The 16,156-nt window shown below is 36.1% G+C and overlaps 1 protein-coding gene across 11 annotated transcripts in view; it reads left to right on the forward strand.

Moving 5' to 3' along the window:
- CDK12 (cyclin dependent kinase 12) overlaps positions 1–16,156 on the forward strand; it is an 85,657-nt gene that overhangs the window by 13,557 nt on the left and 55,944 nt on the right. For all 11 annotated transcript variants that reach the window (XR_014000502.1, XR_014000503.1, XR_014000504.1 and 8 more), the window contains exons 3-8: positions 977–1,153; positions 2,751–2,890; positions 3,443–3,613; positions 7,488–7,677; positions 13,196–13,252; positions 13,570–13,671. Coding sequence is in view for 2 of the 11 variants with exons in the window: in XM_081161584.1 (XP_081017710.1) it covers positions 977–1,153; positions 2,751–2,890; positions 3,443–3,613; positions 7,488–7,677; positions 13,196–13,252; positions 13,570–13,671 (837 nt within the window). In the remaining 9 variants the exon portion in view is untranslated. The remainder of the gene's footprint in view (positions 1–976; positions 1,154–2,750; positions 2,891–3,442; positions 3,614–7,487; positions 7,678–13,195; positions 13,253–13,569; positions 13,672–16,156) is intronic.

Raw genomic sequence — 16,156 nt, forward strand, 5'->3', positions numbered from 1 at the left:
CTGAGATTTCTAATCTATTCCAGAAAAGCCATCCTTTTTCCCCACTGACTATAATTTGTTGATTATCATGAGAGACCTGCTTCACCTGCTTTAACAATTCTGTAATAGTTGCTTGAACGTTTTCTCCTTAGATTTTTAGTTTGAGGGTTATTTATCCATTTTGGCAGATCAAGATATGGTTGCCTTTTGCTTCCAAACCAATAGAATAAGTTAGGATATTTTTCACTAGTCTTGATTTCCAGCTTAGCTTTTTTTCTTTTTCCAAGTTCTAAAATACTACTTCCTTTGTCCAAGTTCTTCCCACATCTTTAGCAATATAGCAGTGCTACATTGTTCAGCTTTCATTCCCATTTAAATTTTTGCTGGTTAAAATATAGAGTAGGTTTGATGACTCCATGAGTTGTAGTGATACTTTGCAAATTTAAGATGAATACTTTCTGCATTTTATTTCATCTCAGTAAAAATCCAAATAGAATCTTGGGAAGGACATTAAAAGAAGGGGTTTGTTAAAGAACCTACAAGTAATAGTACAAAATTTCTATTTTTTATTTTAAAATACATTTTTATTGATTTTTAGAGAGAGAAAGAGAAAGAGAATCATTGACATGAGAGAGAAACATTGATCAGTTGCCTTCCATATGCACCCTGACGGGGTATTGAACCCACAACCTGGACATGTGTCCTGACTAGGAATTGAACCGGCAACCTTTTTATTGCACAGGAGGATGCTCAACCAACTGAGCCACACTGGCCAGGGCTATTGTTTCTTTACTATACTATAGATTTCTTTTTGCAAAATCCAAGTATCTTTAACTTTACTAAACCTCTTTGTCTTACCTTGTGTTATGGGTTATTTTCCTTTAAGAGTAAAATCTTTGTAGTCTTTTAATAGTCAGACATTAAAATCTTTGAAAGTTTTATTTGCATATTCTTTAAGTAATTGTGATCTTTTCTTCTCTCCATCTTTATTGTTTAGTCCAAAAGAAACTCTGCCTTCAAAACCTTTAAAGAAAGAGAAGGAACAAAGGCCACGTCACTTACTCACGGACCTCCCTCTCCCTCCAGAGCTTCCTGGTGGGGATCCATCTCCCCCAGACTCTCCAGAACCAAAGGCAATCACACCACCTCAGCAACCATATAAAAAAAGACCAAAGTGAGTTTTTGGAGGGCCCTATCCTTAATTAGAGCTTTTATTACCGTGAAGAATCATGGGGCTTAAATTTCACACTTTGTTCTACGACCCACACCAGTAGGATCATAGAAGATTGGGCCTAATGTGTATCTATTATTTTATTTTAATGGATAAAAACCTACATAGGAGACCCATTCATCTGCATTCACAGATACCTAGCCGTGTTATTTTTTTAGAAAAGCAATAATTTCCCCAATTTGAATATACCACAAACTTTGATCCCATTGTATCTTTTGAGTTCATAATTAGAGTATCGAAGACCAAAAAAAAGCCCTTTTCCTCAGAGTGTGTCAACCATGTACCCATTAATTAATAGATGTGGGATTTTTTTTTTTCTCCTTTAATTGCATAAATTACCATGCCATAAAATGTGGTGGAATCTGGGTTTGATCTTCTGATTGTTAGCATTCCTCTCTCTTTTTTTTTTTTTTAATATGTTTTTATTGATTTCAGTGAGGGAAAGGGAGGAGAGAGATAGAAACATCAGTGTTGAGAGTCATTGATTGGCTGCCTCCTGTACGCCCCCTACTGGGGATTGAGTTTGCAACCCCGGGCATGTACCCTGACTGGGAATCGAACCCTGACTTTGTGGTTCATAGGTTGACAACCACTGAGCCACGCTGGCCGGGCTAGCCTTCCTCTCTCAAATTTTTTTTTTAATCCTCTCCGGAGGATATTTTTTCCATTGCTTTTCAGATAGAGTGGAAGACGGAGAGAGACATTAATGTGAGATAGACACATTGATTGGTTGCCTCCAGTACATGACCCAGCCAAGGCGGGGATCCAGCTTACAACCCAGGTACATGCCCTTGGCTGGAACTGAACCTGGGACCTTTCAGTCCTTGGACTGATGTTCTAACCACTGAGCCAAACCAGCTAGGACAGCATTCCTCTCTTAATAAAAAGTAACTCTTATTGAGCATGTATGTATTATTGTCAAAATTTTATTTATATATATATATATATAATATGTATACACATATATAATACATATATATAAATATATATATTTATATAAATATAAATATATATACATATATATATATCTTTATTGATTTCTGAGAGAGGAAGGGAGAGAGAGAGTTGAAACAGTAATGATAAGAGAGTTGTCATTGATCCGCTGCCTCCTGCACGCCCCTGACTGGGGATCGAGTTTGCAACCTGGGCATTTGCTCTGAGTGGGAATCAAACCACGATTTGGATCCTAGGCCAATGCTCAATCGTTGTGCCACGCCTGGCTGGGCCAAAGTTTTATATTTTTATTGTAAGCCTATAATGTAGGGATTCTTTTCCTATTCTATAGTTGAGGACGTGAATACTCGAAAAGTCAGAAACTAAGCAAATCTATTATGTCTTCCTGAAGTAAAAAAAAAATCTATGTTTTAGCTATTGTGAGAGACTGTTTAAACTATTTCATAATATTCAGTTCCTGCCTTTTTAATAAAGAAATTCATAAAAGATTCGGGAGTTAGTAAAATCATAAAAGAATTGTTTTCTTTGACGATGCTGAATTTTTAAAATAACTTTTTATTTTTTATTTTTGGTTTGCCATTGTTAGAATTTGTTGTCCTCGTTATGGAGAAAGAAGACAAACAGAAAGTGATTGGGGGAAACGCTGTGTGGACAAGTTTGACATTATTGGGATTATTGGAGAGGGAACCTATGGCCAAGTTTATAAAGCCAAGGATAAAGACACAGGTAAATATTGCCACAAAATTCTAGATGTCAGATTAAAAAGTTAGCAATACTGATGTCTTAACTGGATTTAGCAAAAGTAAATTTTGAGTCCCAATTTGGTCTCTAAAAGGTACTAAATAGACTGAAATTTTCCAAAAGAATAGTATAACTATTACAGTTTAAAACCCTCCTTTCTTTTGTTGTTTATTGTAAATGTTTTATAATAAGCTTGCTTGGAATTTAAGAGAGGATAAAGATAAAATGAGTAAGTTGCTCTTTGTTTGGTAAGGGGATTAGTCCTTGAAGTTAAAATGATGTCGTTGAATTATTGGTACATTTTAATAACCAAAATTTTTAGGCCTAACTGAATATGGAATTTAAAATTTTAACTTAAAGAAATCAAAAATAAGAAAAGGAACTTAGGGATTTGTTTTTTAAGATATAAAAGTATCTGGCATAAAGCATTAAAATAGGCATTAAGTCTTTCAGAGCAAGGGCATATATTGGTTGGTTCATGATGGTAGCCAAAAAAATGCTACTTGATGCTGTAACAGTTTGAATTGATTGTGACAGGAGAGCTAGTGGCCCTGAAGAAGGTGAGACTAGACAATGAGAAAGAAGGCTTCCCAATCACAGCCATTCGTGAGATCAAAATCCTTCGTCAGCTAATCCATCGAAGTGTTGTTAACATGAAGGAAATTGTCACAGATAAACAAGATGCACTGGATTTCAAGAAGGACAAAGGTACAAGCAAAGAACTATGTACTGGGTAGATTAGTACATCTTATTTTCCTTTCTTAGCTTGTTTGCCTGTTTGCATTGTTTAACAGTTTTTACTAAACTCCAGTTTCTTTCTTGAACCTATACCAAAATTAAGATGTTAGTTAGCAGATTGCTTTTTGCTGTATAGTACTTATTTATAAAATGTCCATTCTTCATTAGTGTACTCGTATACTTTTAGAAATTATTGTTAATTATTAAAATTAGAGTTTGTTGTACCACCTAAAATCATTTTTTTTACAAATTATAATAACAATAATGGAGATTAAACCCAGATTTATCGGTTACTTTTCACTTTTTAAATTTATTTTTAATGATAGTTTACAAACTATTATATTACTTTCAGGTGTACAACAAAGCAATTAGACATTCATATGCCTTATGAAGTGGTCACCGCAAGTTTAGTAACCAACTGTCACCATACATAGCTATTACAATATTACTAGCTATATTCCCTATGCTGTACGTTATATCCTCGTAACTAATTTTACAGTCGTCAGTTTGTACTTCTTAATCCCCTTCACCTTTTTTGCCTATCTGCTCACCCCTCTCCTCTCTGACAACCATCATTTTGTTCTCTGTATCTATGAATTTGTTTCTTACTCTCATTTTTATATCATCCCTTCTGGTTACATCCATATTTTTATGTGCATCCCTATTTTTACGTAGTTCTGCACTGATACAGTTTAGAATTCAAAGCCAGTATTTCTAAATCTTTGGGTTTGTTTTCCTGGATTTGTAACTTTTGTCTCTGTTTGAGGGATAAAATTGTTTATTTCCATACTTATGTTTGAAGTAGCCTGTATATGACATCTAATCTAGATTTTTTTTTTTTTAATATCCTCACTGAGGATATTTTTTCCATTGCTTTTCAGAGAGTGGAGGGGAGAAAGGGAGAGAGAGAGAAACATCAATTGGTTGCGTCCTGCACACACCCTGACCAGGCCCTGGGATTGAGCCTGCAACCGAGGTACATGCCCTTGGCTGGAATTGAACCAGGGACCCTTCAGTCCTCGGGCCGATGCTCTGCCCACTGAGCCAAACTGGCTAGGGCCTAATCTACTTGTACTGAAATAAATCTGAAGGTTTAGAGATGAGCAGCTGTGAAGAGATGACATCTGTGAATATAATCTGGAATGTTAGGAGAGAATATGATTGGGAGAAAAAGGGGAAGGGGATTAAGAATATACAAACTTCCAATTATAAAATAAGTCAGGGGGATGTAATGTACAGCATAGGGAATATAGTTAGTGGTATTGTATTAACTATGTGTTGTAGTGACCAATGATTACTAGACATACTGTGGTGGTTACTTCATAAAGTATATAAAAGTTGAATCTCACTATGTTGTGTACCTGAAGCTAATATAATATTGTATGTCAACTATAATTAAATATAAATTTTACAGCCCACCCGGCGTGGCTCAGCAGTTGATCATCGACCTTGATTGAGATCGAGGTTTGATTCCTGGTCAGGGCACATGCCTAGGTTTCAGGCTTGATCCCCAGCAGGGGGAGTGAAGGAGGCAGCCAATCAATGACTCTGTCATCATTGATGTTTCTCTCTCTCCCCCTCTCCCTTCATCTCTCTGAAATCAATAAAAATTAAAAAATTTACAAAAGGAGGATACCATTGAAGTACATAAATTTAGAATGTAATGGATAAAGTTAAGCTGGACTTATGTACAGAGCATCAGAGATATTAGCTCTAGGGGAGTAGTACCTCTTGAATTTGTTAGAAGTAGTTTTAAAGCAGTTAAAAGGGAATTCTGCCTATGTAACAATATTTAGATAAATTTATGAAAGTTAGATCTGATACTAGGTTTATTTCCTGGCATGTGTTAACTTTTTCTGATTATAAATATAGTACAGTGTATAGCTAGTTTCTGTAGGGATGCACAAGAAAATCTTAATTGATTGCTTCTGGAGAGATATTTTTCATCTATGCCGTTATGTACTATTCAAATAATTTACCATGTACTGTTTAAATTATTATTTTTAAATAATAAAATAATGGATGGATGAATGGATGGATGTAATGCATGCCCATTGTGGAAAAATAGAAAATACAGAAGAATAAGAAAAAGAAAATGGCAATCACTTCTCACAATCACTTCTTTCTCACTCCATACTAGTATACCACTATCCATAGAACAACTATAGTATAACATTACTGGGATCAAAGTATATTTAGTGTTTTATAACTTGTCTTAAGCAATTTCTCACATCATTAATGTACTTTAATGACTGTGCATAAAGATAGATGAATGCAAATTTACTTCACCAGTCCCTGTTGAGCAATTAGTTGCCAGTTTAAAAAAATATATACCAATACTGCATTGAGCATCTTTGTGCATAAATCTTTACATTTAGATTTATTTCTTTTTTTAAAAAAATATATCTTTATTGATTTCAGAGAGAGGAAAGGAGAGGGAGAGAGAGACAGAAACATCAATGATGAGAGAGTCATTGATCAAGCCCACAAGCCGGGCATGTGCCCTGACTGGGAATCGAACCCTGATCGCCTGGATCCTAGGTCGATGCTCAACTGCTGAGCCACGCCCGACCGGGCATAGATTTATTTCTTAATATAGTTTCTGAGAAGTAGAATTATTTGGTCAAAGGGATTTTCATATTTAATGTTAATTGCTTTTAAGAAAGAGAGTAATAATTTATGTCCCACCAGTGAGTGTCCATTCCACTTTATCTTTTCTAACACTGAGTATTATTTTTTCTTAAATTGTCATCTTGATAGGTGAGGTATGATATTATTTTGAATTGCATTTCTTATAGTACATCTGAGTTTTTTTCCATGTTTATTAATTTTACTTACTTTCTCTTTTTTGAGTTGTCCTTTGTCTACTTATCTTTTGCAGTTTTTGTATTTTTCTTGTTAATTTGTATAAGGTTGCAGCCAAATCTCTAAGATACTCCTTTAATGCAGTGGTTCTTAACTTTTTGGGGTCATGACCGCTTTAAACATGGATCCAGTTTTCAAAAAAATACCTTTAAAATGTTGCATACTAGTTCTGAGAGTTCAAAGAGTACTTGAAGCCTACCCCCTAGATTGAGAATCCTTGCCTTTATGTTACTAGGAGACAGGCTTTTAAACTGGATAGATCATTGTCTCTAACTAGGTCTAGTATTTTTGTTACGATATTTGTCTCTATCATGCACCCTTTTGAAAGTGGCATGATAGTGTGGATTTCAAATATTTTTACAGTTCTCTTAAAGTGCTTCTTCTTTTTTATCTACTTCTAAATTTAGGGAGTTTAGTGAGATGATTCACCTTTCTTTCAATTCTATGAATTTTATTAACAATTTCTACTAAATAGACTGTGTGCTGCCGCCCCCCCCCGCCCCCCCGCCATAATATGAGAGTCCTGTTAATGAAGGTAAAGACTTCTACAAAAGTAGTCATAGACAGTATATAGCAAATGGGCATAGTTGTGTGTTACAAATTCACTTTTAAAACTTTATTTATAAACAAACAGACAAGCAGACTGGAGTTAGCCCAAGGTCTATAATTAGCCAATTGACTTACATCATAAAAGACTAGTAATAATACAACATGATCGGGCAGTTGTCCTCCTCAAGTCATAGTAGTCTAAAGAGCACTGGACTAGGAGGCAGAAGATTAATTCAAATAGTAGTTCTGTTACTTGTTTTTAGAAAGGGCAAGTTATTCAACTACTCTGAATTTTAGTTTCTTCATCCATAAAAATAAGCATTTGTTCCAGAGAGCCTTATGGTCAGTTACAAAATTAGATTAAAATTTGAAGCATTGTCATTTCATAATCCTTTTTTCTATTTTTAATTTTTTCTTTTATCCTATGTAGGTGCCTTTTACCTTGTATTTGAGTATATGGACCATGACCTAATGGGATTGCTAGAATCTGGTTTGGTGCACTTTTCTGAGGATCATATCAAGTCATTCATGAAGCAGCTAATGGAAGGATTGGATTACTGTCATAAAAAGAATTTCCTGCATCGGGATATTAAGTGTTCTAACATTTTGCTGAACAACAGGTAATATAGTAAAACTAAATAAAGTTAAGCATTTTCTCTCTTATGAGCCCCTTAGTTTCAGTTAGTTAACTGGAATTATAGGTAGACCAAATAATACAGGTATTTAAATACATATCTGGTGTTAGTACTTTAGGAACAACTTATGATAAGGGTGTCCTGATCAGCAGTCTCCAGACTCGGTGTTGATAAGGAATTAACAGAGGTAGGATTGTAAATTGCAAACATTTTAGGGAATCAACTCATATCCTATAGGAATATTCAGAGAGCTTTTTCCATAGTTAGTAAATAATATTGTTGTGGTCCTAGGCAAATTCCAACAGACATTGAATTCTTAGTGAAATTCTCCCTTGTTTAGTGGGAAGAAACGTGCCTGCTGGTTTAGGTGCTCTTGAGACTTTCTCAGTTACCAAGTTTCAGAGTAAACACAGATGTATAATTGGTGATTGACCTTTCTGACCAGCACTTTCATGTTTTAACTGTAGACAGACAAATTTAGTGAGGAACAGCGCTAATTCTTCAGAAGTTTTTATCTGCTTTCTTCCTCTCTGGCTAATTGCCTAAACTTCATTGGTAATATCAGATGTATTATGCACAGTAGTCTTTGGTGATAGCCCTATCTATTGAGGAATAAAAAGCAAGTTTGGTACTATTGAAATCAGACCAATGTTTGGTTCTTTAGGAACTAGGCTCTTTATAGCCATCTTTGTCTGATTCACCCATTGTTTTAAATATTTCTGTTCAATTAATATTTGACAAACATTACCTAGATAGGAATATGTGATGATTATGACATACTTTTTTGTCTTTGTGGAGTGGGGTGGCCAACCATCCAGGATTACCCAGGACTGTCCTGGTTTTAGTACTGAAAGTCGTGCATGGGGTAGGTGGTTGGTCACTAGAGAACTCTGAGTTTAGTATGGGAGTTAAACAAATAAATTGATCAGTTCAGTAAACATTTATTTTTTACTTATTTTTTAATGCATCTTTTATTGATTTCAGAGAGAGGAAGGGAGAGAGAGAGAGAGATAGAAACATCAATGATGAGAGAATCACTGATCAGCTGCCTCCTGTACGCCCCTGCTGGGGATCAAGCCCACAACCCGGGCATATGCCCTGACTGGGAATTGAACCTCGATTTCCTGGATCCTAGGTTGATGCTCAACCGCTGAGCCATGCCCGGCCAGGCAGTAAACATTTATTAAGCCCATTTTTTTCCTTGAATTTGGAAGCATCTGGGAAGATGCAGTCTAGAGGAATGAATAGGAATTTATCGGAAAGACTGACAACAGAAGGATGAGTTTCTAGGCAAAAGAAATTGCATGGAGAAAAGTGCATAAATGTGAAAATAACATAGCATGTCTGGAAAACTAAAATGTCAGTGTTGCTAGTGCAAGAAGGGTAAAGCTGGACAGTTGCAAGAACCAATTTAAGGATCTTGTATAAGTCACTAAGGAGGTTAAACTTCATAGGTGACAGCCACTGAAGGATGTTGGTTCAGTTAATTCTTTGTTTTTAAATTATATAATTAAAGCATTATTTTAAATTTAAAAAATATGTAAGCTGTATATATTTGTCCTTAAATATCTTTATGAGACAAAACATGGTGTTAAGAGATTATTTCTTTTTGTTGCTATCTCCATGACCCACAATTCTCATTAATGCTGGACTTGGTTATTCTACATATGTAGTAGTAATGCTTCAAGAACTTGATGACGGCTATCCTCTTGTAGCTTTCTGGACTATAGTATTATCATACTTTCTTCTTTTCCTTTTGCTTCTCCATGGAGGATGTTTCAGGCCAGGGAATAACTGCAGTCCTGCTCGGTGTCCTTTCTGGTTGATGGGTCAGGCCCCTCCCTGTTCCTGCATTGCCACATTCAGGAAATTCAGGAAGCTAAGCGAGATGTAGGAGTCTCAGGGTCTAGTCTGATCCATCTAGCTTTTGCTCTTGTCCATTTAATTCTGTCTACACAGAGACTTCTGGGTGAGGTGACTTGGAGATAATGGTAAGGGGTCCTCAGCTGGACAAGAAAGAGAAAGCAGTTGATGAGAGAGGGAGGAGAGCAGGGCTAATAGGTCGTGTGGGAGTTCCACACTAGCAATATACCTAGATTCAGGAGTTACCAAGCATGGAAAAGATGTTAGAAGATGGAACCTAAGGGAATGGTCAGAGAAAGAGGAAGAATATAAAGACTATCATGAATGCAAAATAGGCAAGTTTCATAAGTGAGTGGTCATACATGTCAGATGATGTAGGCAGATTATAAAACAAGAATATGAAAATTAAAAGGTCAGTGGTGACAGTGTGGTGTAAATGGGTGAGTAGCAGTTAATAGAAAGGTGACAGGTGTGTCTTTAATTTTTAAGTTTTATTTAAGAATGCAGAGGTTTGAGCATATTTAAGTGCTAATGGAAAAGACAATCAAGAAGTTGAAGATTCAGTAAAGATCCAAAACAATTTAAAAGAGTGATGTTTTAGAGGAGATGGGAATCAAGGTCACAGGTGGTAGTAGCCACAAGTGTAGGTGTTGATTATCCTTGAACAAGAGATTCACATACTTGTTCTGTAATTGAAGGAAAAGAATGAAGGAAAGTTATAGATGCAAAAAGTTTATAGGTAACCTGATTCCTGTTTTCAGTGAAGGTCATTTACTGACAGTGAGTGGGGAAGAGGGTGGATTAGGATAAATGCTAGGCGCTGGTGATATTTAGGTCTAGCCTATTTTTCCATAACTATGCCTATTGCCATTTTAACTTTCAGTCTACTATGTGCCTTGAGTCATGGATCATCTCAGGCTATCAGAGTAAGGATGCCAAGAAATTTGAGGAACCTGTTTTTTTGTCTCAATATAAAGCTCAAGTCAGCTATTCCTTTCCGTTTTGCTTTTCTCAGAATTTGAGTATAAGTTGAACTTTATTTTTCTTCTTCTTATTATTTTAAATATATCTTTATTGATTTCAGAGAGAGGAAAGGAGAGGGAGAGAGAGAGATAGAAACATCAATGATGAGAGAGTCATTGGTTGAGCCTGCAACCCGGGCGTGTGCCCTGACCGGGAATCGATCCCTGATCGCCTGGATCCTAGGTCAATGCTCAACCGCTGAGCCATGCCCGGCCGGGCTATAAGTTGAACTTTAAAATATAATGATGTTTGGAGCAAGTAGGTAAGATGCCCATAATCTTCACTAGGAATGATTAGAGCTGATTTAATGTATACTTTTGTTGTTTCAGGCATACTTCGGAGATATTACTAGTTTGGTACCAGACCACAATAAAGCAAATATCGCAATAAAGCGAGTCATAAGAATTTTCTGGTTTCCCAGTGCATGTAAAAGTTATGTTTACACTACACCTGTAGTCTCTTGAGAGTGCAATATGTTTAAAAAATGTACATACCTGAATTTTAAAAGTACATTTTTTTTTAATGTCTTTATTGATTTCAGAGAGAGGAAGGGAGAAGGAGAAACATCAATGATGAGAGAGTTATTGATTGGCTGCCTCCTGCATGCCCCCAGCTGGGGATCGAGCCTGTAACCCGGGCTTGTGCCCTGACTGGGAATTAAACCTCGATCTCCTGGATCATAGATCAGTGCTCAACCACTGAGTCACACTGGGCAGGCTGAAAATACTTTGTTACTAAAAAATGCTAGCTATCATCTGAGCCTTCAGTGAGTCCTAATTTTTTTTGCTGTTGGAAGGTCTTGCTTCTATGTTGACAAAAGCACAATAAAGCAAACAGCAATAGAACATTATATGCTTGTAGGAGTTACTTTGTCTTACTGTTCTGTCCCATTGCTGATACTTTGAGGAGCACCTCATAGCATAGCCTCTTTTTCCTATCTCGTCTTTCTGCCTGATCTGAGCTATCACACACCTGAGATAGCCCCAGTCCTTAAAAAAAACAGTGAGCTGGCTGTTCATTCCCCAAGAGGTAACAAGCTGTAAATGTAAATAAATAGGCTATATAAGAATTTAAATATGATTAATCTGAAATAATAAATGGTTTTGGAATAGTTTCCCAACATTTTGTGTTGACATTTATTAAAATATTACTTGACGTCACTATCAAAGACAAAATACTTAGCAGAGCGAAATGTGTGTGTGATCCCTTTAAGGGAGTGGTTCTCAGACAGCAGTGCTGGCATCACCTGTGGGCTTGTTAGAAATTCAGATTTTGACCCGGCCAGTGTTGCTTAGTGGTTGAGTGTCAACCTATGAACCAGGAGGCCACGGTTTGATTCCGGGTCAGGGCACATGCCCAGGTTGTGGGCTCGATCCCCAGTAGGGGGCATGCAGGAACAGCCAATCAATGACTTTCATCGTTGATGTTTCTCTCTCTCTCTGTCTCTTCCTTCCTCTCTCTGAAATCAATGAAAACATTAAAAAAAAAAATTCAAAGAAAGAAATTTTGGGGTTATGACTTACTGAATCAGCATCTCTGGCAGTGGAGCCCAGGATACTTTTAATAAACTTTCCAGGTGATTTTTTTTTTTTTTTTCATATTAAAGTTTGAGCCCCGCGAGGCATGGCTTAGTGGTTGAGCATCGACCTAGGATCCAGGAGATTGAGGTTCGATTCCCAGTCAGGGCACATGCCTGGGCTGCGGGCTCGATCCCCAATGACTCTCTCATCATTGATGTTTCTGTCTCTCTCTCTTCCTCTCCTTTCCTCTCTCTGAAATCAATAAAGATATATTTAAAAAAAAAAAAAGTTTGAGAATCCCTCTAAGGTCATAGTTGTATATTGTTATGGTGTAGGAAATGATGGCAATATGTTGGTAGAAGGCCTCATTCATCATAAAAAGCATTTATTCAGATCAAAGCTGTGTTCCTTGTTTGAAAAAAAAAATGTGATAGCCACAGTGTTTACTTTTTATTATGAAAAATGTCAAAGTACAAGAAAAAAAATTGAGACACTAATATAATTACATATACAATTAACATTTTATTGTACTTGCTTTTGTTTTTCTGCCTGAGTTATTTTAAAAACAAATTACGGACATCATTACATTTTAACCCTAAATACTCTAACAAAATTATTACCTATTATCTTCTAACACTCAGTCCATATATTTTTTCAGTTGTGTCAAAAATGTCTTTTGTATACCTAGTTTGTTCAAACCAGAATCAGTCAGGGATTATGAATTGGACTTAATTGTTAGACCTCTTAAATCTCTCTTATTCTAGAACAGCCATTTTCCGCCCAATAATATGTATTTAGTCTTGCAGGTTCTAGCCACTGTTGTTTGCCAAGAAATGAAGGAAATACTTAGTTGAGTCAAATCCAAAATACAGTAGTTTTCCCCCCAAAAAACACCTATGGTTTGGTAAACCCTAAGGCTTTGTAAACTGAAGTAGTCAAAAGACAACCTGGCAGAGTGACCATTGAGAGGGAAACTGGGAGCCGAGGTTAAAGTTAATTTTTGTAATTCCTTTAACTCCTAAATTAATGCTTGACTTTTAGGTATAATTTGGAGGTTGCTGCTGTTACTTATGAAAATAATTGTTTTTGTTTTACAGTGGGCAAATCAAACTAGCAGATTTTGGACTTGCTCGTCTCTATAACTCTGAAGAGAGGTGAGACATTTATCAAAATTACATGTGGAAAATAGGAAAGAATACTTTTTCTTCTTGGATATCCTGGTATCCTACAAGTTGTTACCACCTAGCTTATAGACAGTAAATTCTATCTAAATTCTTGGGTCAGCCTTAGACTGAAATACATCAACCCAAATTGGAATGGAACTACTACTTTTGAACTATTAGGTTGCTACAGAGCTGTTTTGATAGTCCCATCTTCAATTAGCAACTATTTCTATTTGCATTTTATTGTACAAGTATTTTGCATCAGAAGCCATTGTAAATTTATGTCATGGTTGTTTTTCACATTTCAGTCGCCCTTATACAAATAAAGTCATTACTCTGTGGTACCGACCTCCAGAACTTCTGCTGGGAGAGGAGCGTTATACACCAGCCATAGATGTTTGGAGCTGTGGGTAAGGCTCCCTTTACTTTTTCTTTTTCTTTTCTTTTTTTCTTTTTTAAAGTCTTTATTGCTGAAAATATTACAGATATCCCTTTTTTAACCCCATTGATCCCCTCTACGTCGCATCTACCTCACCCCCAGGCCTTCGCCATACCAATGTCTGTGTCCATGGGTTATGCTTATAAACGTATAAGTTCTTTGATTAATTTCTCCCCACCCACTCCCCCATCCCCATCTTTCCCCTGAGATCCCTCAGTCTGTTCCATGCTTCTATGTCTCTGGATCTATTTTGTTCTTCAGTGTATTTCATTTATTACATCCCACATATAAGTGAGATCATGTGGTACTTGGCTTTCTCTGACTGGCTTATTTCACTTTTCTTTGTAACTCACACTTTGTTGAACTTGTACATTGGTTTTTGCAGCTTTTTTTTTTTTTAGTTCAAAAGGATTGGGATAAACTTTTAGGCAGATTTCAGAGAAATTTGTTGGGTATTTCTTAATATCAGAGATGCTTTTTAACATTTCACCAATTGTCTTTTTATTTCTTTTAACTTAGTTTGAATTGGGATCCAAAAACATTCAAATAAGATCCATAGATTGCAATTGATTATCTCAAGTCTTTTAATTATAGATTCTCCCTCTTATCTATCTTGGGTCCCTTTATCCCCCTTACAATTTCCTTAGAAGAAACTGGGTCATTTGTTCTATAGAGTTTCCCACAGTCTGGATTTTGCTGATTGTATCCTCATGATGGTATTTTTTAGCATGGTTCCCTATTCCTTTCATTTTCTGTAAATTGTAGGTGAATTCAGGTTTGATTCCCAATCACCCACTGACCCTGAAACTACTTTATAGGTGATTTTGAGTATTTCTGACAGATTATCTAGTGAATGGTACATCAGAGTTGGGGGTGGGAGGCAGTATGAACCTCTGTCCAGAGGACAGGCAATAAGTAGGTACATTGTCTCTAAAGAATTGGAAAACAATAAAATAATTCAGTACAGATTAGTCTGCTTTATATTTTCACCTTATACAGGCAATTCTAAACAATGTCTGATAAAATATTTATTTTTACTATGGCAGATTTACACACATACACCACTTTATATAATATATAATTGTCTCTTTTTGAAATGGTATTGGCTATTAATGATCCACATCTGTTAATTCATTTGTGGTTGTTTTGTGATGGTGGTATTCTAATTATATCACTCCTTTCTGGAGTAAAGATAACATCTGTTTGGCTAACCTTAGTTACAAATGATATGGAAAAGGTAGGGATAAAAAGGTTGAATTCTTTTATTTACCATTTTCAAGATAAAGAGCTGGTTTTCTAGCATTCCCTAAAGGTGACCGAAGAGAGGGTTTGCGGGGCTTGTTTTTAGTTTCATTAAAACTCGTGGAACTAAACATATTTGATGTATTTTAATCCATTATGGGTATTATCCTTAGTCCTGTTGAAACTGTCCAGTCTTTGGCCAGTGGGAGTTTATTCAGGTTAATTCTTGAGTCTTTTTGATACATTCATAGTAGCCTTTGATAGCCTTCCTTCTTTTCTGGTCCCAGGCTCATCCTGTTTATTTCCTGCTCCAGACCTGGTATCAGCCATTTCTCTAAGTAGTTTTAGTTCCTTTTTGTTGAAAATTATATTTACAATTTGTTTGTTAGAGGAGTGGACATTTTACATGGGCCATGTTCATTAATTGTTTCTTATGCTATATGACTTACGCATTCATAACACTGTCCTTGACCTGAATGCTTTAGGATTGCCAGTGGAGCATATCACTTTTCCCCATTCTTTCCCTCTATTAATTTCATTCTTTAAAAGGAACACTGCAGGGCTTTTATTTCAAAATTCAAAAGGGTGAGGGAGAAAGTGAGCATAATTTCTGTGGTATCTTAGCCAACTCAAATGAAGTTTTAGTTAAATATTACTGATTCAAGCTGGGTGTGTTTGTGTTCTGGACTGTTTGCCTTAACAGTATTAGCATTTAAATTGTCACCACTAGACTCTATAGGTAATGCCCCGTTAAGATGCAGGGTGGGGGTGTAGTTCATAGCTCTATTGTACTATTATTTCAGTCTCTGCAACCTGCCACCTTAGTGTAGTAGCAGAGTGTTGGTTACATAGTGATGTCTTTCCCACCAAAGGATTGGAAACTGAAATTTAAAAAACCACAAAAACAAAATTGGAAATTAAAATGATAGAAAATTCGACTTTCTTTAAAGCCCAGTGACTCATTGAATTGAGATTTTATTTTACTTTTGATGTGAACTTACTACTTTGGTGATCCATGGTAGTCTTCTCTGAAGATACTTTTGTAGGATATTCTTTTCAGAGAATTACTGGAGCAGTTCAATTTGAAATTCTGGGGAGAAACTAGAAAGCCTAGGACAACAAATTATACCTGGAGTCTGAAAACCCAGCTGAGTTTGTTTGTTTTTTCTTTCAGCCTTTTATTTTATCGGTTGTGACAACACTATATTTGGAAT

Source organism: Miniopterus schreibersii (genome assembly GCF_964146895.1).
Source record: "Miniopterus schreibersii genome assembly, chromosome: 16".
Taxonomy (NCBI): Eukaryota; Metazoa; Chordata; class Mammalia; order Chiroptera; family Miniopteridae; genus Miniopterus; species Miniopterus schreibersii.